Genomic DNA, 25009 nt, shown 5'->3' on the forward strand with positions numbered 1-25009 from the left:
GCCACCTTGTACGTCTGGTTTATGCGGGTCCTGGGGAATAGAATTTGGGTCCTTTGGTGTTGCAGGCAAGCGCCTTAACCGGTGTGTGCGTCGGGGCCTCTCGTTCCTACAGATGAATAGTAAATGCTTCAGCCACTTTTGGTGCCTAGTTTACATGGGAGGTTTGGGATGGAACCTCGGGCCACCAAGGCATTGCAAGCAAGGGACTTTATAACTGCAAAGCCATCTCCCCAGCCCCCCTGACGTCTATATATTAAAATATCTTGGGCTGGGGAGATGGCTGAGCGGTTAAGCGAAGCGCAAGGACTCAGGTTTGATCCCGCAGGACCCAGGTAAGCCAGATGCACGTGCATGGTGGCACATGCATCTGGGGTACGTTTGCAATGGGCTAGAGACGCTGGTGTGCCCATTCTCCCTCTCCTCTCTCAAATAAATAAATAAAGAAGTTCGTAAACATCTGCATTATATATTTTTGTTCAGGACTAGCCAGCACAAAGCTGAGCAAAACCGGGAGCGCTGGACACTGGGAACAGGGGTTCAGGCTCCTCCCCCTGAACCTTCCCGATAGGCGTTCGCCCGAGCTCTTCAGGCTCCTCGGGGCCACCGTCGCCGGGCGCGCGCGCAGGCGCAGCCATGGCGGCCGAGCTGGAGGGCGGCAAGGCGCTGGGCGGGCTGCTGAGCGGCCTGGCGCAGGACGCCTTCCACGGGCACGCGGGCATCACGGAGGAGCTGCTGCGCGTCCAGCTCTACCCCGACGTGCCCGCCGACGAGTTCCGCCCGTTCCTGGAGAAGATGAGGGCGATTCTTAAGGTACTTCCGCCCGCCCGCAGCCCCGCCGGTCCCCCAGCATCCGGGGCGGGGCGCGCGGCCTCCAGCTGCTCCGGGAAGGGACGGGTAGTTGGCAGCTTTTTCCATCCGCTGTCTGCGCCCCTGGAAGTCAGGCTGTGAACCTCTGGGCTGTCTCGCGAGAACACACGAGAGCGGGCCGGCCTGATCGGCTTGGCCGTTGAGGACCCAGGTTCGAGTCCCCTGGACCCGCGGTGCACAAGGTGGCGCACGCATCTGCAGTTCCTTTGCAGCAGCTGGAGGCCCTGCCGCGCCCGTTCTCTCTCTCTCTCAAATAAATAAATAAGTAAGTAAATAAGACAGAAACATAAAAAGTGAAGTTTTCTTTTTTATAAAAATTATTTATTTATTGGAGAGAAAGAAAGAGGCAATAGAGGGAGAGAGAGAATGGGCATGTCAGGACCTCCAGCATCTGGCCTACGTGGGTTCTGGGAAATCAAACCTAGATCCTTTGGCTTTGCAGGCAAAAGCCTTCACCACTAAGCCATCTCTCGAGCCCTAATTTTTGTTTTTGTTTTTGTTTTTGTTTTCGAGGTAAGGTCTCACTCTGGCCCAGGCTGACCTGGAATTCACTATGTCCTCTCAGGGTGGCCTCAAACTCCTCCTACCTTTGTTTCCCAGGGGCTGGGATTAAAGGCATGCGCTGCCACGCCCCGCTCCTAGTTTTGTTTTTTTGAGATAAGGCCCCATGTAGCCCATGCTGGCCCCAAATTCATTATTTTGCTGGGGATTATCTTGAATTCCTGATCCTTCTGCCACCACCTCCGAAGTGCTGGGACAAGTGCATGTGCCACCATGTTAGGCTACTATACATTTTTTAATATGCGTTATTGATTTAGTGTATTAAAAGTAATGTCACTGCATGTTTAGATCTCTATACAATGTATTAAGTGTATCAACTATACATTCTTATGTACTTGTAATATGTTTTATTTATTTATTGGAGAGAGAGAGAATTGGCATGGCAGGGTCTCCAGCTACTGCAAATGAACTCCAGATGCATGTGCCCCTTTGTGCATCTTGCTTATATGTGGGTCCTGGAGAGTCGAACTGGGATCCTTTGGCTTTGCAAGCAAACGCCTTAACTGCTAAGTCATCTCTCCAGCCCCATTCTTAGGTATTTTTTAAAAACTATATTTATTTATTTGACAGTGGCAGAGAGACAGAGAGAAAGGGGGAGGGAAAGAATGGGCATGCCAGGTCCTCCAGCCACTGCAAACAAACTCCAGACACATGTGCCACCTTGTGCATCTGGCTTAGGTGGGTCCTGGGGAATTGAATCTGGGTCTTTTGGCTTTGCAGGCAAGCACCTTAACCTTAAGCCATCCCTCCAGCCCTCATATGTATATTTTTAATTTTTTGTTTATTTATTTGTAAGCAGAGAGAGGCAAATACAAGAGGGAGTGGAGAATGGGCATGCCAGAACTGTAGACGCACGTGCCACTTTATGCATCTGGCTTTATGTGGGTACTAGGGAGTTGAATGTGGGCTGTCAGACTTTGTAAGCAAGAGCTTTTAACTGCTGAGCTATCTCCTCAGCCTCAGTTTTGTACATACACACACACACACACACACACACACATATTTATTTTTTAATTTTTCTTTTTTAACAAGGTCTTTAAAACTTGATGTGCATTTTACATTTAAAACACCAATTGGAATAGCCACGTCTCAGATGTTCAGTAGTTAACTTGTCGCTAATGACCACTAACCATATTCATTAAGTGCTGTCGACCCAGAATTAGTCATAGGAATGCATCTAGTACCAAAGTGCATGGAGAAAGATTGTAAAAATGTTTTCTTGTTGTTGTTGTTGTTGTTGTTGACATTCTCTGTGTTAGGAACTATATTGTACATTTCCGTGTTACTGCATTTGTTTCTTAGAAAATCATGGCCACTTGTCTTGAAGAGTAGATTTTAGAGAGTCTAAACAGCCTAAATGATAACTATTTAAAGTCACTGTTGAAATTTCATCTGTATTTGTTATTCTTTACCACTTGTTTACGCCCTTAAAACACAATTCTGCGTATGTTTTGTCCTTTGGTGTTGAAAATTGACCCTGGGCCTTCCATGTGCACCAGATCATTAAGCAGTGCGTGCAGCCTCCTGTGTTTATGGGACACTTTTGCTTGCAACATTCAAATACAAGAACAAAAAATGTACCTACTTTGCCAAAAGCGAATGGGTCATCTCATGGCAATATAGGGTACTGAATATCTCACTAGGTTGTGGTGGTAGACTACAATGGCACGTGTTTGTTACCCCAGCAGTAAGATCCCAGTTCAAGGCCAGCACGGGCTGCATGACAAGACACTATCCCAAAACACCAAGGGCCAAAGGATGTAGCAAATGCTGTGCTTGCCTGGCACATGCAAGGCTTTGGGCTTGAGCCCCAGCACCACCAAAATAAAGTCCATACAGTCTCAGATGTAATTGTAGACACGTAAGTAATATGAGTTGATATCATATGTTCTAATTGAATGCCTTCTATTCTTTCACATCTTTTTTTTTTTCAAAATATTTCATTCATTTATTTCATAGAGAAAGAGACTGATAGTGAAAGAGAGAAAGGGCACACCAGGGTCTCTAGTCACTACAAACTCACTCCAGATGAATGTGCCACCTTGTGCATCTGGCTTATGTGGGTTCTGGGGAATTGAACCTGAGTCCTTAAGGCTTCTCAAACAAGCGCCTTAACCACTAAGCCATCTCTCCAGCCCTTATTCTTTTTTGGGGAGTGGGAGAAGGAGAGAGGCAGAGAGAGAATAGGAGTGCCCTGGCCTTTAGCAGCTGAGAAACAACTCCAGATGCACGCGCCCCCTTGTGGTGCATGTGTGACATTGCATGCTGACATCACTGCATTTGGCTATGTGGGACCTGGAGATTTGAACATGAGTTCAATCAACCCTAATGATTTTTAAGCATTCCTATAGTCTAAGATATCTTAACTGAGCCATAATACAAAAAAAAAAAAAAAAAAATCCCTCCCCCAAAACCCATAATGGCACAGAACAAACACACAGTAAAAGATGATATTGGACATAGCAGAGAATTATTCAACAAATACAAGATTTAAACAGGGTAAACATCAAACTTGTAGCTCCAAGTCCAACAACTCTAGCTAGTGATAAGTCTCCAAGTCCAATCAGTATTTCTAACGAGCAACATGTCTCTGGAGTTCCAATTCTGCCTCTCCAGCTAGACTATTCACAGTCCTGGAAAACTTCATCTGCGGTCCGCAGCTCTCCTTAGCAGCCATCATGTGGTCCTGGCATCTCCACTGGGTCTCCACTGCAATCCACAGTCCATCCTCATGGCTCCATCATGTCTCTATGCAGGCATCCAGCAAACCTGCTTCACTTTGCCCATGGCCATTTCAAAAAAATAAGACCATGTTGCAAAGTCAATGACCCTCACTATTTTTGCATTTCTTACACTCCACAATACCAGGTGGGGTGCCAATTTGTTAATGGGGGGGGGTAAGGCAGACTTTGAAGAACAGGACACTCCTTCAGCATTCAGATCCCTTCCAAAGAGTCTGCATTCCTCCTCTTGTCCCAGTGCAGGTCAACTGGCCCAATCTTAATGGTTGTAATCTCTCATACAGTTGTAGCTGAATGATCAGCAGGTTTGGCTCCAAAATTTCATTTTTTCTGTGCTGTATTCTCTGCTCACACCTGTCCATTTCTACCCTGCACAAGTTCTCAAAACATGGGCATAACAGCAAGCCTCTCACACAAACTGCTTTTAGCCCAGTCCAGGCAAAGCTCTTTCTCACCCTCAAGAGCCAAACTTTAGTTATTATGATATTCAACTTTTCCAACTCTGACCAAAGTAGTCCATCAAGCTGTACTTACAGTACTGCAAGGCATCTCTTAGGCCAAGGTTTCAAATACTTCCACTCAAAAATCAGCTCCAAAAGGCCAAAGCCACGCAGTCAGGTGTCCAGCAGCAATGACATCACTCCTCAGGACTACTTACTGTCCTAGTCCAGTTCGCATTGCTGGCAGAGAACACCGACCAAGAGCCGCTGTGAGGAAAAAGGTTTATTTTGGGTTACAGACTTGAGGGGAAGCTCCATGATGGCAGGGGAAACGATGGCATGAGCAGAGGGTGGACATCATCAGGTGGACAACAGCCACAGGAGAGTGTGCCAAACACTGGCTAGGGAGAACTGGCTGTAACAGCCATAAGCCGCCCCCAACAACACACCGCCTCCAGGGGGCGCTAATTCCCAAATCTCCATCAGCTGGGGACCCAGCATTCAGAACACCTGAGTCTATGGGGGACGCCTGACTCAAACCCCACAGAAGTTAAAGGTGCTTACTTTGCAAGCCTGCTGGCCTCACTTTGATCTCCAAAAACCCATGTACAGCTGGACACAGGTGGTGTGTCTGTAATCTTAGCACACTGTAATGGTTGGCAGAGACCTTGTCTCAAGGACCTCCACACAGTTCCCATACACACACACATACGCGCGCACACACAAGACCATTGATGTTTCTGTATTCATGTGTGTAATTTATGTCTGAAAATTCTGCTCAGATTCAAAAAGATATAAATTTATACTAGTAGGCTAGAGAGATGGCCCAGTGGTTATAGGCATTTGCTTGCAAAGACTGAAGGCCTGGGTTCTGTTCCCCAGGACCCACGTACAGCCAGACGCACAGTCGTGCTTGTGTGTGGAGTTCATTTGCAGCGACTCTAGGCTTTGCTGTATCCATTCTCAGTCTCTGTCTCTTTGCTTGTAAATAGTTGGGTAAAATTATTACAAAAATTTATAGTAATAAACATTAGCATATATAGATATAAAATTTCATGTAATTCTGAAAATCATGAAAAGCATTATTAATATGTGAAAGCAAATTTAAGCTTTATGGAAAATAACTTGCCAGTAACATGATCTAAGAGATTGTAATAGTAAAGTACTGTACAAAATACCTGAATGCCTGATACTGTTTCTCCTATTAAAGCTATGAAATTTTGATTGAAAAGTTAATTGTGTTGCCATGACTTTCCTTGATAATCATTCTTTAATTTTATTTTTACTTTTGTTTATTTATTTATATTTATTTAATTTATTTGTTTTGTTTTGTTTTTTTGAGGTATAGTTTCACTCTACCCCAGGCTGATCAGAATCTGTAGTCTCAGGATGGCACTCACGGCGATCCTCCTGCCTCTGCCTCCCGGCTATGCACGCCTTATCCCAGCACTCGCCTGGGCTAGAGCAAGACCCTACCTTGAGGGGAAAAAAAAGGCATGCACCACCACGTCTAGCTTAATTCATTCATTTTTTAGAGAGAGAAAGGCAAATAGAGAATGGGCTAGCCGTTCCAGACATATGCACCACCTTGCATCTGGTTTACGTGGGTCCTGGGGAAGCGAACCTGCATCTTTAGGCTTTGCAGGCAAGCACCTTAACTGCTCAGCCATCTCTCCAGCCCCCAAGCATGCTTTTAATAAGAGAGGGCCTCGATGTGGGGAAGTTGGGTTTCCATTCGTGCCTATTGCCAAGTCTGCAAGTCCAGTCTTACTGGGGAACAGCCTGGCAGCTCTCTCCATTCTGAAACCCGCGGGCGGCTCTGGTTTCGCTGGCGTCACTAGTTTCAACTCACTTCCGGCGTGACCCCGATGCTCGCGCGGCTCTCGTCCCCCGCCGTGCTCGTGTGCGCCGCAGGTCTTTCCGGCCCTCCTTTAGCTCTCTCTCTCTTCTTTGCTTTCTCCCGGCTCTCCCGTTCTCTTTGCTGTGAACCCCGCCTGTGCTTGCTGCTCTCCCAGGGTCTTTTGGCCTCTTTTGCCAACGCCTTCCATAGTTGTTTGGTAAGCGCTCCTCCTGTGGAGCCCCTGCCTCTCAGGCCAGTGACTCCTTGCTGACCTGTTTGTCCTCCGGGGTGGCCATGCATTTTTTGTGGCTATTTCTCGGGAAGCATCATCTTGTTGGCACTATTTTGCACCTACCCCAAGATGGCATGGGGATCCCTTACTCGTCCCCCAACCCTAGGACTTGGGATTGAACGTCAGGCTTGGTACGTTTGCTTTACCACTGAGCCGCATCCCTAGTCCTCTCTAGTTTTTTGATTTTTAAATTTATTTTTATTTATCAGAGAGACAGACAGAGAGAGAGAGAATTGGTGTACCAGGGCCTGTAGCTACCACAAATAAACTCCAGACGCATGCGCCACCTTGTGCATCTGGTTTACAGGGGATCTAGAGAATCGAACCTGGGTCCTAAGGCTTCATGGGCATGGCACCTTAACTGTTAAGCCATCTCTCCAGCCCCTACTTTTTAATTTTTACTTAGTTTTTCATTTGAGGTAGGGTCTTACTCTGCTCCAGGCTGACTTGGAATTCACTATGTAATCTCAGGGTGGTTTCAAACTCATGGTGATCCTCTGACCTCTGTCTCCCAAGTGCTGGGATTAAAGGCATGCACCACCATGCCCGGTTTACTTTTTTATTCTTGAGACAAGGTCTCACCAAGTTGCCCAGCCTCCACAACAATGATTACAAGCTTGTGCCAACAAATTTATAAAAAGTCATCGAAGAATAGTGATAATAGCTTCTGTACTTAGATTTATATTATGCAGAACATTGATGCCTCATTCTTATGAAAAAGCCAGTTTTTTTAAAACATTGAACATAGTTTTCTCTTTTCAAGACGTTTTGCATTTTTTGTATAAAGTTGTATTTTCTGGATAGCATAATACATTGAGTATAAAAATGGACACAAAACATGTGCATTAATTAATTTGAGGCTGGATTTTACTTTTCAGCCCAGACTGGTGTGAAATCCATGATGTAGGGCGGGCAGTTCTCAAACTCGTTGTGATCATCCTGCTGCTGCCACCCAGGTGCCTTGCTTACACACTTTCAACATAATGCCCGGCTCAAAATGTGATTTTAAAATGCTGCCTAGGAATATAGACTCACTTTTAACTATCAGGTGTAGTTCTGTTTTATTACTGTAGATGGCAGTACAACATGCTTGCTGATGTACTGATAAAATGCTAGAAGCAACAGTGTTCTGTGTTTTTCTGGAATGTTCTGACTTGAAAAATTAAGAGCAGGCTACTCAACAATGAGAATTCTTATACACAAAGAAGTCTAAACATTTGGTGTGACATTTTGCAGTTAGAAACAACCCTTTTCTAGACATTTTAAAACATTCTGTAAACATTCTTTTGTTGCAAAAACAGGACCATTGCAAGTCTGAGCTTCCCTTGGGCCACACATTGAGCCCCAGGCCAGCCTGGGCTAGCGAGACCCTGTCACGAATAAAGAAGTAGCTTTCATATAACTGAGGTTGCTCGTTTCTTTGAGCATTTCTGACAATTTAAATAAGCATGAGCTACATCCCTAATCCCTGTAAACTCTGAAGGATTAGCAGTTGTTTGATGCTACTTTTAAAAACAATTGTATATTTATTTATTTGAGAAAGAGGCAGGAGGGAGGTGGGGAGAAAATGGGCACTCCAGGTCCTCCAGCTGCTGCAAATGAACTCCAGACGCATGTGCCACCTTGTGCATCTGGCTTATGTGGGTCCTGGGGAATTGAACCTGGGTCCTTTGGCTTTACAGGCAAGCACCTTAACAGCTGAGCCATCTCTCTAGCCCACAACTTAATTTTTTATAAGCATACAAAAAGTTCTTCTGTTTAAATTTTTTTCTTTTTATTTATTTATGAGAGAGAGAGAATGAATGAATGGGCGCACCAGGGCCTCTAGCCACTATATGCAGACTCCAGATGCATGCACCCCCTTGTGTGTTGGGCTTACATGGGTTCTAGGAAACCGAACCCAGGTTGTTAGGCTTTGTGGGCGAGCGCCTTAACCACAGAGCCATCTCTCAGTCCAGGAGTGCTCTTTACGTCGGGTTAGTGACTCTTATCAAAATGCTGGGGACCAGGAGAGTTTCAGAGTTTGGCTTTTTTTTTTTTAATATGTGTACCTGTTAATACTTTTTAATTTAATTTATTTGCAAGCAAAGAGAAAGAGATAAGAAAGAGGCAGACAGAGAGAGAATGGGCACGCCAGGGCCTCTAGCCACTGCAGACGAAGTCCAGATGCATCTGGCTTACATGGGTCCTGGAGAATTGAACCTGGGTCCTTTGGCTTCACAGACAAACACCTTAACCACTAAGCCATTTCTCCAGTCCATACCTGTTATGGTTTAGATCTTACCTGTCCCTCAAAAGCCATGTGCTAGAAGCTTGGTCCCCAGCCTAATGGGACTATGGATGTGATGGAGACTGCCATGTGGGTCTAGCTGGAAGAAGTGGGTGTCCAGGTTTCTATTTTGTCCTCACCCCTTGGTGCGCTCTCATTTTCCCTCCACACCTACTAGCTGTTAGGAGGTGAGCAGCCTTGCCCTGCCACATTCTTTCTGCCTCAGTCACCTTGTTGCTGAGACAAAATATCTGGCAAAAATTTCTTTAAGGGAAGAGGGTTTATTTCAGCTTCATTCCAGGTTACAGCCTTTTGCAGTCAGGTTTCCATTGCTGGAAAACAACACCTGAACAAGTGCAGCTTGTGGGAAAAAAGTTTATTTTGGCTTACAGACTCAAGAGGAAGCTCCATGCTGGCAGGGGAAAACAATAGTATGAGCAGAGGGTGGACATCTCCCCCTTAGCCAACATCAGGTGGACCACAACAGCAGGAGAGTGTGCCAAACACTGGCAAGGGTACACTGGCTATAGCACCCATAAGCCCCCCCCCCCAAACAATACACTTCCTCCAGGAGCGCTAATTCCCAAATCTCCATTCGCTGGGAACTTAGCATTTAGAACACCTGAGTTTATTGGGGACACCTGAATCAAACCACCACATTCTGCCCCTTGCCCCCATAAACTGATAACCATATATGATATAAAATAAAATACATTCAGTCCAACTTTAAGAGTCCTATAGTTTTATCAAGCCCAATGATGTTCAAACATCCCCATAATCCAAGATCTTTCAACTGAGCCATAATACCAAAAACAAAAACAAAAAAAAAACCAAAACCCATAATGGCACAGAAGAAAGTCACACTGCAAAAGATGACATTGGGCATAGCAAAGAAATATTTAACCAATACAAGATTAAAAACAGGGCAAACATCAAACTCTGTAGCTCCAAGTTTAACAACTCTATAGTCAGTGACAAATTTCCAAGCACAATAATTCTAACCAGTAAGAAGTCTCTGGAATTCCAATTCTGCCCCTCTAGCTAGGCTACTCACAGTGCTGGAAAGCTTCATCTGGGGCCAGCAGCTTTCCTTAGCAGTGGTCTTTTGGTCCCGGCATCTCCACTGGGTCGTCTCCACTGCAACTCATGGTCCATGCTCACAGCTTCATCAGGTCTCCATGCAGGCATCCAGCAAACTTGCTTCACACTGCCCATGTCTGTTTCTAAAACACAAGACTGTGGTGTAAATTCAGTGACCCTCTCTTTCCTGCATTTCTTATACTCCACAATACCAGGTAGGGTGCCAGTTTGTTAATCCAGGGGGGAATAAAGCAGACAACACGAGACTCCTGAGCACTCAGGCCCCTTCAAAAGAATCTACATTCTTCCTATTGTCCCAGTGCAGGCTAGATAGCCCAATCTCAACGGTTGTGATCTCTCATACAGTTGCAGCTGAATGGGCAGCAGTTTGGGCCCAAAGATTTAGTTTTTTCTGTGCCATATCCCTCTGCTCATACCAGTTCATTTCTATGCAAAGCAGCCCTGCACAAGTTCTCAGGACACAGGCATAACAGCAAGCCTCTCACACACAAGCTGCTTCTAGCCCAGTGCAGATGAAGTTCTTTCTCACCTGCATAAGCCAAACCTCACAGTCCTTAGTTCTTATTGCATTCAGGTTTTCAGCTCTGACCAGAATAGTCCATCAAGCTGTACTTACAGCACTGCAAGGCGTCTCTTAGGCCAAGATTTCAAATCCTTCCAGCATTCTTCTCAGAAATTGCTCCAAAAAGCCAAAAGCCACACAGTCTGGTGTCAGCAATGATACCACTCCTCAATACCAACTTCACTGCTGCATTCAGATTCGCATTGCTGGCAGAAAACACTGACCAAGAGCAGCTTGTGGGCAAAAGGGTTTATTTTGGCCTAAAGACTTGAGGGGAAGCTCCATGGTGGTAGAGGAAAATGAGGGCATGAGCAGAGGGTGGACATCAACAGCAGGAGAGTGTGCCAAACACTGGCAAGTGGACACTGGCTGTAACACCCATAAGCCCACCACCAACAATACACTCCCTCCAGGAGGCGTCAAGTCCCAAATCTCCATCAGCTGGCAGCCTAGCATTCAGAACACCAGAGTTCATGGGGGACACTTGAGTCAAAGCCCCACAGCTGGGAACCTAGCATTCAGAACACCTGAGTTCATGGGGGACACCTGAGTCAAAGCACCACAGCTGGGAACCTAGCATTCAGAACACCTGAGTTCATGGGGGACACCTGAGTCAAAGCACCACAGCTGGGAACCTAGCATTCAGAACACCTGAGTTCATGGGGGACACCTGAATCAAAGCACCACAGCTGGGAACCTAGCATTCAGAACACCTGAGTTCATGGGGGACACCTGAGTCAAAGCACCACAGCTGGGAACCTAGCATTCAGAACACCTGAGATCATGGGGGACACCTGAGTCAAAGCACCACAGCTGGGAACCTAGCATTCAGAACGCCTGAGTTCATGGGGGACACCTGAGTCAAAGCACCACAGCTGGGAACCTAGCATTCAGAACGCCTGAGTTCATGGGGGACACCTGAGTCAAAGCACCACAGCTGGGAACCTAGCATTCAGAACACCTGAGTTCATGGGGGACACCTGAGTCAAAGCACCACAGCTGGGAACCTAGCATTCAGAACGCCTGAGTTCATGGGGGACACCTGAGTCAAAGCACCACAGCTGGGAACCTAGCATTCAGAACGCCTGAGTTCATGGGGGACACCTGAATCAAAGCACCACAGCTGGGAACCTAGCATTCAGAACGCCTGAGTTCATGGGGGACACCTGAGTCAAAGCACCACAGCTGGGAACCTAGCATTCAGAACGCCTGAGTTCATGGGGGACACCTGAGTCAAAGCACCACAGCTGGGAACCTAGCATTCAGAACACCTGAGTTCATGGGGGACACCTGAGTCAAAGCACCACAGCTGGGAACCTAGCATTCAGAACACCTAAGTTCACACATACACACACACACACACACACACACACAGAGAGAGAGAGAGAGAGAGAGAGAGAGAGAGAGAGATAATGTGTGTATATAATATTTATTTGGAAGGATAGAGACAGGATGAGGAATGCTCCAGGGCCTCCTGCCATTGCAAACCAACTCCAGAAACTTGCGTAGTTTTGTGCATCTGGCTTTATGTGTGTGCTTGGGAATTGAGCCCAGGCTTGGCAGGATCTGCCAGGAAGTGCCCTTGGCCACAGAGCCATCTCCCCAGGCCATGTCTCTCCCTCTTCATACAGAACCCCAGCCTATGAAATGGTTCTACCCACAATTAAGGGGGGGTCTTCCCACTTTAATTCATTTAAAATAATCTCACACAGACTGCACACAGTGGCTAATCTAATCTATGTGATACCTCACATGTATCTAGATCCTGTCAAGTTCACAGTTGACATCACACTCCCAGAAATAATGTTCTATTTACCATAGCTCAGAAACAGTGGAGCCTAGAAACTGGAATGAAATCTTTGTGAGCCAAAATAAGAGGTAGGGTCTCAGTCTAGCCCAGGCTGCCTTTAGCACCAGCAGATGTAGGTGAGAGTGACGTAAACTTCTTGATTCTCCTGCCTCCACCTCCCCGACACTGGGTGGATTACAGACACGCAGTAACATCCCTGGCTCTCTTTTACTTGTTCTTTTTCTTTCTTTCTTTTTTTTTTTTTTTTTTGGTGTTTTGAGGTAGGGTCTCACTGTGGTCCAGGCTGACCTGGAATTCACTATGTAGTCTCAGGGTAGCCTCGAACTCATGGTGATCCTCCTACCTCTGCCTCCCAAGTGCTGGAATTAAAGGTGTGCGCCACCACACCCGGCTCTCTTTTACTTTTTAAGGTGATTTTCTTTGATATTTTGTCACAAGGTAGGAGAGTTGACTGTCTAAACACAGACTTTCATTTATGTTTCATATATATATTTAAATTCTGTCTAAAGGTAATTTTATAAAATATATTTGTTTATTTTACTTTTTGTTGTTGTTGTTTGTTTTTTCAAGGTAGGGTCTCGCTGTATCCCAGGCTGACCTGGAATGCACTATGTAGTCTCAGGCCGGCCTCAAACTCATGGCGATCCTCCTACCTCTGCCTCCCGAGTGCTAGGATTAAAGGCGTGTGCCGCTATTCCCGGCTTTATAAATATTTTTATTGTACATTTTTTGTTTGTTTGTTTGTTTTGTTTTTTGAGGTAGGGTCTCACTCTGGCCCAGGCTGACCTGGAATTCACTATGTAGTCTCAGGGTGGCCTCGAACTCATGGCAATCCTACTACCTCTCTCTGCCTCCCTTCCGAGTGCTGGGATTAAAGGTGTGCACCACCACCCCTGGCTTTTGTTGTTTTTGAGTTATGCCTTGAGTTTGAAGTCCTCCCTCAGCCTCCTGGTGAGCGCTGGAATTAGCAGATGTAAGCCACCATGCTCTGCCCTGAGCCTCGTTTTGACTGACTTGCCACATGAAGTCAGGGAGGGAACCTTCCACTTGTGATGTGACTGTACCCAAAATGCTATGCATTTGGGGCATTTTGGATTATAGATTTTCACATTAGAATGTTCAGACTAAACAAAGTTAACTTTTTTTTTTTTTTTTGGTTTTTCGAGGTAGGGTCTCACTCTGGCCCAGGCTGACCTGGAATTCACTGTGTAGTCTCAGGGTAGCCTCGAACTCATGGTGATCCTCCTACCTCTGCCTCCCGAGTGCTGGGATTAAAGGCGTGCACCACCATGCCTGGCTAAAGTTAACTTTTTAAAAAATATATTTTATTTATTTATTTGAGGGAGAGAAACAGAGGGAGAGAGAGAGAGAATGGGCATGCCAGGGCATCCAGCCACTGCAAATGAACTCCAGATGCATGCGCCCCCTTGTGCATCTGGTTTATGTGAGTCCTGGAGAATCGAACCGGAATCCTTTGGCTTTACAGACAAATGCCTTAACTGCTAAGCCATCTCTTCAGCCCACAAAGTTGACTTTTAACGTCTTTATATGCTCATATTGGATTATCCTTTTTGTTTGGTTTTGTTTTAAGAAAGGGTCCCACATAGCCCAGGCTATAGGCTTGCAACAGTGAGCCAAGCATGACTGAACTTCTGATCCTCTGGCCTTTACCTCAGTGCTAGAACTGGAGGCATGCATCACTATGCCTGGTTTATGTGGTGCGGGGGTTAAACCAGGGCCTTGTGCATGCTAGTCACCACTCTACCAATTTACTGGCAGTTCCCATCCCAAAAGATACTATGCAGGCTATTATTCCTTATCACACTGTAAAATAGTCACATAGCTCTCTTTTTCATTTTTCTATAGAACATGAACAGAGAACCTATCATTTATGAAATTTTAAATTTCCCTTATATTTATCCAGAGTGTATTTTTGCTTTTTTGTTTTCATTTCATTTATTATTATTATTTTATTTATTTATTTATTTGTTTGTTTTTTGGTTTTTTGAGGTAGGGTCTCACTCTAGCCGAGGCTAACCTGGAATTCACTATGTAGTCTCAGGCTGGCCTCGAACTCACGGTGGTCCTCCTACCTCTGCCTCCCAAGTGCTGGGATAAAAGGTGTGCCACACCACACACAGTAAGAAATGTTTTTCATAAATTGTTTAAAATAGTCATTAGGCCAGGCATTGTGGTGCATGCCTTTAATTCCACCACCTGAGAGGCTGAGGTAGGAGGATTGGTCATGAGTTTGAGGCCAGCCTGGGCTACAGTGTGAGTTCCAGGTTAGCCTGGGCTAAAGTAAGACCCTACCTTGCAAAACCAAAACAAAACAAAAAATATAATCGTTGTTGCAGTTACTTCCTTGTTGCGCGGACAAAACACCCAACTAGAAGCAGCGTGTGGGAGGAGGCGGCTTATCTGGCTCGGGGATTCTAGAGGAAGCCTCCTGTGGCAGGGGCGGCGTGGTGCTGGCCGGAAGCCGGCTCCGTCTGCTCCACAACAGCAGAGGGAGCCCCGAGAATGAAGCGACTGGCCCTGGAAGGGGGCTGGACCACAAAACCGTAAAACGCGCATCCCCAGTGACAGGCGCCTCCAGCAAGGCCCGCCCCCAAGGCTCTACCAGCTACACACGACTTGAGGCTGCGGGCCGCTTTACATTCAGACCACCACAGCAACTCACATCTAATGAACATTCGTTCCGAACTTGCTGCGGGCCGTGGAAATGCCACTGAGTCAAATAGACTGCCTCCCTGCCTCCTGAATGGGTCACTCAAGGAAGGGCCTAGGAGTAGCCTGTCAGTGCAGTGGTCAGTTATTCTTTCTGGATCCTTTTCTGTCCACTTGAAGAATAGAATGGACAGACAGTGAAGGGTGAACAAGTGGGAATTTACTTATATCGAAATATGACAACAGGGCTGGAGAGATGGCTTAGTGGTTAAGGCGCTTGCCTGCAAAGCCAGAGGACCCAGGTTCGATTCTCCAGGACCCATGTAAGCCAGATGCAGAAGGTGGCTAATGCATCTAGAGTTTGTTTGCAGTGGCTAAAGACCCTGGCATGCTCATTATCTCTCTCTTTCTCTTCCTGCTTGGAAATAAATTTAATTTAATTAAAAACAAAGAAATATGACCACAACCTGAATCAAACCTAGAATCCTGATGGCTATGACTCCACCAACCAGGAGGGCAGGGGTAGTTACAGGTAACTGTTGGCAGCAGTGGGCTTGCCAATTGAGAGCATAAAAGTGTAACTGCTACAACTCACGGTGCCCGGGGTTGCAGACCAAGGGGACAAGAAAGTGTCCTAGCTCTGAGTTCTCGCCGCGCTCCAGGATATCAGTGGAGGCTCTGTAGAGGAACTGGGTCCACAGGAACAATGGCAGGTGGTCCCACAGGATCAGGAGCAAGGGGCTGCCAAGGCAGCAGGTCCCGTTGGGTGTCTCCAAGGCAGGAGAGAGTCCAGACGTCATGGGCACAGGTGCTAACTAGAACCGAGAGCAGCTCTGGCCCTGAGTGGCAGGAGCAGGACGACTCCTGAGTTCAGCTAGCTCTGGGGCTTGGAGGCGGGAGCCGACGTAGGACCTGCCCCAGTGCAAGCAGGCCGGGGACTTTGGGTCCAGCAGCCCTTGGGGGTCGACCCAAGTGGCTAGCCCTCCCCCAGGCAGGTCTTCGTCCTTCAAGTCCTGTCTCTCGAGTCAGATGCATCTGTACAGTAAGGAGGTGACTGCAGGAGTTTGTATTGACACAGGCAAGCCCCGGTGGGTGCGTGCAAGTCAGGCAAAATCAGGGGGACCAGCCTCAAGACCCAGTGAGCCCTGCGCGAGCTTTCGGGAGCTCCTCCAGGCTGTGCTCCGTGGTCAGCACCGCTCCCAGCGGCATGGCTGAGGGTAGGAGCGGCGGCTCACCTCTGGCATGCCAACCACGTCAGGAGAGGGGTCTTGTGCTCCCACACTCTGCTGCCAGCCAGCAGTCGGGAAGTGGCACTCAGGTGTCAAAATGGGCACATGCAGACAGCCGTGCAGTTTGGGGTGTGCCCCCAACGTTTAATGTGTTTGCTCACAGCTGGCGGCATGTGTGTGAGTGTGTGTGTGTGTGTGTGTGTGTGTGTGTGTGTGTGTGTGTGTGCTTCCTTTCTCAACAGTGAGTGAGAACATGCACGTAAAGCAGTGAGGGGAGAACACATACCCTCTCTTCATACCCCTCTTCCCTCTACCTCCAACAACCTTTTCTTTGGTTTGTTTGTTTGGTTTTTTGTTTTATTTTGTTTGTTTTTGAGGTATGGTTTTACTCTAGTCTAGGCTGACAGGCTGACCTGGGATTCACTATGGAGTCTCAGGGTGGCCTCTAACTCATGGCGATCCTGCCACCTCTGCCTCCCGAGTGCTGGGATTAAAGGCCTGTGCCACCACACCCTGCTTCTAATAACCTTTTTAGATTATTTAAAATCAATGACAAACTTTTTTTTTTTAATTTTTATTTATTTATTTATTAGAGAGAGACAGACAGAAAGAGGCAGAGAGAAAGAGAGAGAATGGGCGCGCCAGGGCCTCCAGCCACTGCAAACGAACTCCAGACGCGTGCGCCCCCTTGTGCATCTGGCTAACGTGGGTCCTGGGGAATAGAGCCTCGAACCGGGGTCCTTAGGCTTCACAGGCCAAGCGCTTAACCGCTAAGCCATCTCTCCAGCCCCTTTTTTTTTAATGACAGCAGAGTCTTATGCTAGCTCAAGTTGACCTGGAACTTACCTGGTAGCCCAGACTGGCCTTGAACTCAGCCTCCGGAGTGCTGGGATGTGAGCACAATGCTCCACGTTGACAGGTTTTTTCTGCACGTGCGCACGTGCATGCATGCGTGCCTGTGCGGTGCCCCGTGGGCTGGCCCGTGGTGGATCACTGGGTGTCCCACTTTCTACCCGTCCTTGTTTGCGCTGGAGTCTTACTGACCCTGGAGCTGTGTTCTTGCCGGCCGTGGCAGTTCCTGGGCCTTTGCTGCACTGTGGGACTGGAGTTGTAGATGCGTGGGGCCATCCCCAGCTGGTGATGCGGTTCCGGGCATGAACTCAGGCCTCTTCAGGCCTCTTCCGGCCTTCTCGCTAGCGCAGGAATGCTCTTGACTGCTCAGCCCAGTGACAGACTGATCTGAGATCATCTTCCTTCATCGGTGTCTTTGACTGCCTTGTAAAAGAGATAGTAGATTTTATAATCAGAGTGATAATATGTTTAGTCAACATTTTAGTTTTATATTCATTTGATATTGAGAACACAATCTCACTTTTGCCACCCAGGTTTCCTTGTTTAAGGAGCACACAGTTCCCTTGTATGCACTTATGACGTGGCTTAATTTTTTTATTGAGAATTCTACATTCTGTGTCCTGCTCCCCCACACTTATATAGCACATTTACTTTTCCTTAGATTCTTCGTAATTATCTATTCCTAAAGTCAGTAGGTCATTATGACTTTTTTTTGTTTTTTGAGGTAGGGTCTCACATTAGCCCAGGCTGACCTGGAATTTCCTATGTAGTCTCAGGGTGGCCTTGAACTCACTGAAATCTTCCTACCTCTGCCTCCCAAGTGCTGGGATTAAAGGCATGCGCCACCATGCCTGGCTGACCTTTCTGTCTTTAGGTTCCTCTGCAGAGGACACTTTTTGTTTATTTTTATTTATTTATTTGACAGAGAAAGAGAGAGAGAATGGGCACTCCAGGGCTTCCAGCCACTGCAGACGAACTCCAGACATGCGCATCCCCTTGTGCATCTGGCTAATGTGGGTCTTGGAGAACCAAACCTGGGTCCTTTGGCTTTGCAGGCAAACGCCTTAACTACTAAGCCATCCCTGTAGCCCAGAGGACACTTTTAAACCTTGCTGTGGATGTGGCACACACACACACGTTGCACATGTGCAGCTTAATGAAGCTTCACAAACCAAGTGTGGACACTGACCATCACCCAGGACAAGAAAGCAGACCCACCACAGTGAGAACCTTCCTGACGGTTTTCCTGGTACTTGTGTCCCCCACCCCCACCTAACTAGTTTCTAACTTAAACACCTTATTTTCATTTGTCTATCAACTTCATCTTACTGTGATCACTCTACTTTTGTGTGATTTTCTTCACTCAGTATTATGTTTATGAGATCAGTATTATTATACATGTTTATAAGGTGAATATTATATATAATTAAAGATAATTATCATTGCTATGGAGCTAAGGTCCGCAAATTACAGCCAAAGGTTTTATTTTTGTCTATCCAGTGTGCTAAGAATTGCTCTTCTCTGTTTTTTTTTTTTCTGTTTTTAAAAAAAATTTATTTATTATTTTACAAAGAGGGAGAGAGAATGGACGTGCCAGGGCTTCCAGCTACTGCAAACAAACTCCAGATGCATGCACCCCCTTTTTATTATTATTATTTTTTGTTTATTTTTATTTATTTATTTGAGAGTGACAGACAGAGAGAAAGAGGCAGAGAGAGAGAATGGGTATGCCAGGACTTCCAGCCACTGCAAACAAACTCCATATGCATGTGTCCCCTTGTGCATCTGGCTAACGTGGGTCCTGGGGAATCGAACTTGGGTCCTTTGGCACCACTAAGCCATCTCTCCAGCCCTCTCTTCTCTGTTTTTAAGTTAAAAAGGAAATATTTTGTGTCACATTAAAATAATGTGAATTTTAAAAATTATTTATTTATTTATTTGAGAGACAGAAAGAATATGGATGTGCCCGGCCCTTCAGCTACTGCAAATCAACTCCAGATGTATGCATCATCTTGTGCATCTGGCTTTACATGGATACTGGGGAATTGAACCTGGGTCCTTAGGCTTCACAAGCAAACGCCTTAACTACTAAGCAATCTCCCCAGCCCAAAATAATGTGAATTTTATCCCAGCATTCAGGACTCAGAGCTAGGAGGATTGGAATGAGTTTGAGGTCACTGTGAGACTACATAGTGAATTCCAGGTCAGCCTGGACTAGAGTGAGAACCTACCTCATAAAACCAAAACAAATAAATTAATTTTAAAAATTTGAAATTAGAATGTCAGTGTCTTTAACAAAGTGTATATTTTTGCCCTCCAGGGGCAGAATGAACACACAGAGACTGGATACATGGCAAAGCTTAAAATACTCATTGTATGGCCCTTTAATAAAAAAAATGTTTTTCCAAGGCCTGCAGAGCATATTAATGTTTGAACATAATACCCCAATGTGCTTTTCCTTTATTCTGTTCATAGGTGTTTGGAAAAGTTCATGTTTTGCCTAGTACTATTAGAAGACTCCCCTTTTTGAGGAAGGAATTTGTGGTCCCAGGCTGACCTTCAACTAGCCTCAAACTCATGGGGTCAGCATCAGCCTCCTCAGGGCAGGGTTATAGCCATGTGCCACATGTGTGCCGTGGGACTACTTTTTATCCTAACAGTGTAGTCATTGCTTTCTCATTGTATCTCTTGTATTGAATAAAGAACCATTTTTGTTCTGCTCACAGGTTGATTTTAAATTTTTTTCTCCAGTTTAACTTGGCTATATTTTATTATTACAAACAGACCTGCACTTGGAGCTCTATTTCTTTTGGATCCTTTTATGACTGAGAAATATTTTTCTTAGAAACTGCATAACAGATAACTGAATGAGTTTATATGTTTCCCCAGTTGGTTTTATTATTTTTTTTGTAGTTGCTAATGTGTTTTTGTATTTCGTGATGCTAGGGGTCAAACACCAGCGCCTTGTGCATGCTGGGCAAACACTCTACTATGGAGCCCTGTCCAGGCTCTTTGTCCAGGCTTTATACTTTTACCATTCCTATAAAATATTTACATATTTTTGTGCTTTCAAAAAAAGTTTAAAGCCAGGCGTGGTGGCTCACGCTTTTAATCCCAGCACTCTGAAAGGCTGAAGCAGGAAGAGCGCATTGAGTTTAAAGCCGGCCTGAGCACAGAATGAATTCCACTCAGTCTGGGCCAGAGTGAGACCTGTCTTGAAGAACAACAACAAAAAATTCAAAAAAAAATTTTTGTTTGTTCGTTTTTTGGTTTTTCAAGGTAGGGTCTCACTCTAGCCCAGGCTGACCTGGAATTAACTCTGTAGTCTCAGGGTGGCCTTGAACTCACGGTGATCCTCGTACCTCTGCCTCCCGAGTGCTAGGATTAAAGGCTTGCACCACCATGCCCAGCTCAAATTTATATTTTATAAAATATTTTATTTAAATACTTTTGCAAGCAGAGACAGAAAGAATGGTGCACCAGAATTTTTGCTACTGCAAACAAACTCCAGATTCACTACTTTGTGCATGTGGCTGTATATGGGTACTGGGGAATTGGACCTGCCTGTCAGACTCTGCAAGGAGTGCCTTTAATCACTGAGCCATCTCTTCAGCTCTGGTTTTTAGTTTAAATATATGCATGTAGCTAGTGGTGTGTGTGTGTGTGTACCTCTACCCCCTTTATCAAATATTTCATAGTTTCTCTAGTAGTTTTTTGTTGTTGTAGTTGTTTTGAGACGTGGTTTCACTATGTAGGCTAAAATTGTTATCCTCCTTCCTCAGCCTTCTGAATGCTGGGATTATAGGCATAGGCCACCAGGCTCATCTCGTCTTCTAATAGTTCTTTAATGATCCTATTAACTAATAGAGCTAGTGTAATTTTTTGTCTTTTCTGTTATTCTCATTTTTCTTTATTAAATATTTTATATTCCCATAGACTCAGTATTTCTTTTCCTATTGCAAACCCGTGCGCTTTAGCTGATAGTAGGGCCGTGATAAGAGATGATCTCTAGGCAACTTTATTTATTGGCATAGTGATATGTATATATATTTAAGACAGGGTTTCGTGTAGCCCAAGCTGGACGTAAACTCACTGTGTAGCCAAGTGTGAAATAGAACGTCTCATCCCCGTACCTCTTCCCAGGCACCGGGGCTGCAGGCGCGCACCGCCAGGCTCAGTTTCAGCGGGGCTGGGGATGGAACCCAGGCCCTCGTGCATTGTAGGAGGCACTCTGCCGCCTAAGCTACGTGCTCAGCCCCAGAACAGTGATTGTTTTGTACACATAAATACTAACTTATGCACTGGAGTTGGATGCTACACAAATCAAGTACTTTCAAGAGAAGGCTCAGGCTGTCAACAAGACTGTGTAAATAATCTCAAAAATGAAGAAGGAAGGAAAGAATATTTTTTCTTTCTTTGTAATTATTTTTGGAGCATTTCCCATACTTAAATTTCTAAGCTGTTCGAAATGTTTTTTTTTAGAGCTAAACTTTTAGTGTACGTGCCTGCAGTATCATAAGACTTGGGGGTGGAGACAGTAGGATCCAGGAGTTGAAGGTCATCCTTGGCTTCATGGTGAGTTTGAAGTCAGCTTAGGATGCATGAGGCTCTGTCTTAAAAAAGAACAGCAACAAAAACCACCCTAGAGCTGAGCATGTCTGTAATCGCAGCCCTGGAGGATCAGGAGATTAGAGTTACCTTCCTCTGCATAGCTGCTTCAGGGCCAGTCTGAACTACATGAGACCCTGTCTCAAATAAATAAATAAACAACAAACAACAAAACAAATCTCAGAACTATCTGCTGCCCGTGAGGAGGAAAAGAACAAGAGGATAAACATCTGTTTGGAGGACAAAGATGAAGAATCAAATTCTGGGCTGGAGAGATGGCTCAGCTTAGGTTAGGTTTGCACTTGCTTGCAAAGCCTGATGGCTCTGGTTTGATTCCTCAGTACCCTGTAAAGCCACATGCCACAAAGTGGCACATGTATCTCTAGTTTGTTGGCATCAAGAGGTCCTGGTGTGCCCGTTCTCTATCTCTCCTGTCTCACCCTCTGTTTTTCTGTCTGTGCTTACAAATAAATAAATATTAAAAAAGAATCAAATTCATGGAATTACCATTGACTTTGTTTTGCATGATTTCTAGTTGAGCATGTGAATTACTTTCAGCATGACGAAAATTGTAGATCATTTTGTAATAATAATTACATGTTGAATAATAACATGTAATTTAATATAATCCTAAAATACAATATTCTGTAATTAGACTTGAGTAATGTGAAAGGCAGCAAATTGCCTTTAAGATATCTAGCCTCAAGGGATTTGCTGCAGCAGATATTAAGCTGATCTTTGAGATACTGAGGATATTAAGATTAGAAAGCTGGTTTGATTAGGGGACTGGAACACTGAAGGTCCCACTTATCTAATACCTGTCAACATTGTTTCCGTCATTAAATTCTAAGTTGTTTTAGTACTTTATTAGGGTAGGCATAGTTACAAATTCTCTTGTGTCTTCAGCTGGCAAACTGAATGATGGATGTTGCAGAACTAGAGTATTCTTTGAATCAAGTGATTACAAACAAGGACGGAGTATCGCAGTCTGTATACATTACGCTATGGGCAATGTATTGTGCTAAATGTGTCAGACCTCTGTCACTGGGACGAATTGTCTAAGAGAAACAATGTCAGAGCTCGTGGATCCAGTGCATGGCCCCTGGCTGCACCGCTTTCAGGAGAGTCGAGGCAGACATCGTGGTGATGGGATCCGCTCATCTCATGGTACACGGGAGGCAGAGTAGAAAGGGTTAGGGACAAGGTACACCCTTCAGAGATGTGACGTGGTCCAACTGACCTCCTTCCTCCAACTCTGCTCCGCCTCTTAAATAGCCCAGTTAGTTATGAACTCATTAATGGTTTTTTTGCTGAGATTAGTCCTTCTGATCTTAATACTGCCACCAGGTGGGAACCAAGCTTTCAACAAATGGGCCTTTGGGGGACACTTCATACCTGAACTGTAACAGTAAGTGTGAGAGTATATAAAGAATAAGACAGGGCTGGAGAGATGGCTTAGCAGTTAAGGCATTTGCCTACAAAGCCAAAGGATCCTAGTTTGATTCCCCAGGACCTACATAAGCCAGATGCACAAGGGGGCGCATGCATCTGGATTTCATTTGCAGTGGCTGGAGGCCCTGGTGCACCCTCTCTTAAAAAAGAATAAAAAAGCCAGGTGTGGTGGCACATGCATTTAATCCCAGCACTCGGGAGGCAGAGGTAGGAGCATTGCTGTGAGTTCGAGGCCACCCTGAGACTCCATAGTGAATTCCAGGTCAGCCTGGGCTGGAGTAAGACCCTACCTTGAAAAAACCAAAAAAAAAAAAAAAAAAGAGTAAGACACTGTGTCTTTTACAAAGACTTACAGTTTGCTATGGGAGATGAGCATGTAGTTTACTGATAAGAATTAAGACTCACTGGGCATGGTGGCGCATGCCTTTAATCCCAGCACTCAGGAGGCAGAGGTAGGAGGACTGCCGTGAGTTTGAGGCCCCCCTGAGACTACGTAGTGAATTCCAGGTCAGCCTGGACTAGAATGAGACCCTACCTTAAAAAAAAAAAAAAATCCTAATAAGTTGAGTTCCTTCCAGCTACTAGATTCCACTAACATTTAAGTCGGGCCTAGAAGATAAGGCCTTTTTTTTTCTTTTTAATTTTTTTTATTAACAACTTCCATGATTATAAAAAAATACCCCATGGTAATACCCTCCCTCCCCCCACTTTCCCCTTTGAAACTCCATTCTCCATCATACCCCTTCCCCATCCCAATCAGTCTCTCTTTTACTTTTGATGTCATGATCTTTTCTTCCTCTTATGATGGTTTTATGCAGGTGGTGTCAGGCACAGTGAGGCCATGGATATCCAGGCCATTTTGTGTCTGGAGGGAGCATGTTGTATGAAGTCCTGCCCTTCCTTTGGCTCTTACATATTTTCTGCCACTTCTTCCGCATTAGACCCTGAGCCTTGGAAGCTGTGATTAAGATATTGCAGTACTGAGCACTGTGGTCATTTCTTTCCATCACCATATCTGAGTTGTCCCAAGGTCACTGCCATCTGAAAAGAGAAGATTCTCTACCAAAAGTGAGAGTAGCATTAATATAAGGGTGTGAACATTAACAGAAGTGCTTACTGGGCAGTTTGATACGCATAGTATAAACATTTAGCCAGACAGCAGCAGACGTTATACCCCTAGGGCTCATGACTACCCCTGTTTTAAGTTTTCAGTATCAGGGATGTATTCCCTCTCATGGAGTGGGCCTCCAATCCAATTAGAGGGCAGTTGGTTTCCCCCATAACAGACATGTCACTATTGTACCCATTGACTCATTTGGTCAAATATAAGGCTTGCAATGTACACTGTTGAGTATCTTCACTGGTGATTTCTCTCTCTCCCATTGAACTGCATGCAGAATGGCTTCTTCAAGCTTTCTGTCAGCTGGTCTACATGGAGGAGGTTATCAGAACAGATCCAGCAGGATTTCTCAGTGGCCTTGCAGCCCAAGTATATGATGGAGTCTTCAGCAATAGGGTCTTACCAGAAGATAAGGTCTTGACACACAGAATAAGAAGTTCTTTCTTAACAGCATTAAGATAACTAACTATGGAAATATTGTATGAGTCCAGGGTTACCAACAACATATTGAAACATGTGAGATGCCAGTTTATAACTGAGACCTGATTATTGAGGTTGTTCTACTAATAGATTTGGACTTTATTTTATTTATTCA

General features: G+C 45.3%; 1 protein-coding gene across 1 annotated transcript in view; it reads left to right on the forward strand.

Annotated features, from left to right (window-relative positions):
• Positions 1-633: 633 nt before the first annotated feature.
• Commd1 (copper metabolism domain containing 1) overlaps positions 634-25009 on the forward strand; it is a 68467-nt gene continuing 44091 nt past the window's right edge. Inside the window, exon 1 of the mRNA XM_004660098.3 lies at positions 634-810. Coding sequence (XP_004660155.2) covers positions 634-810 — 177 coding nt within the window. The remainder of the gene's footprint in view (positions 811-25009) is intronic.

The sequence above is a fragment of the Jaculus jaculus genome, chromosome 18, assembly GCF_020740685.1.
Source record: "Jaculus jaculus isolate mJacJac1 chromosome 18, mJacJac1.mat.Y.cur, whole genome shotgun sequence".
Lineage (NCBI taxonomy): Eukaryota > Metazoa > Chordata > Mammalia > Rodentia > Dipodidae > Jaculus > Jaculus jaculus.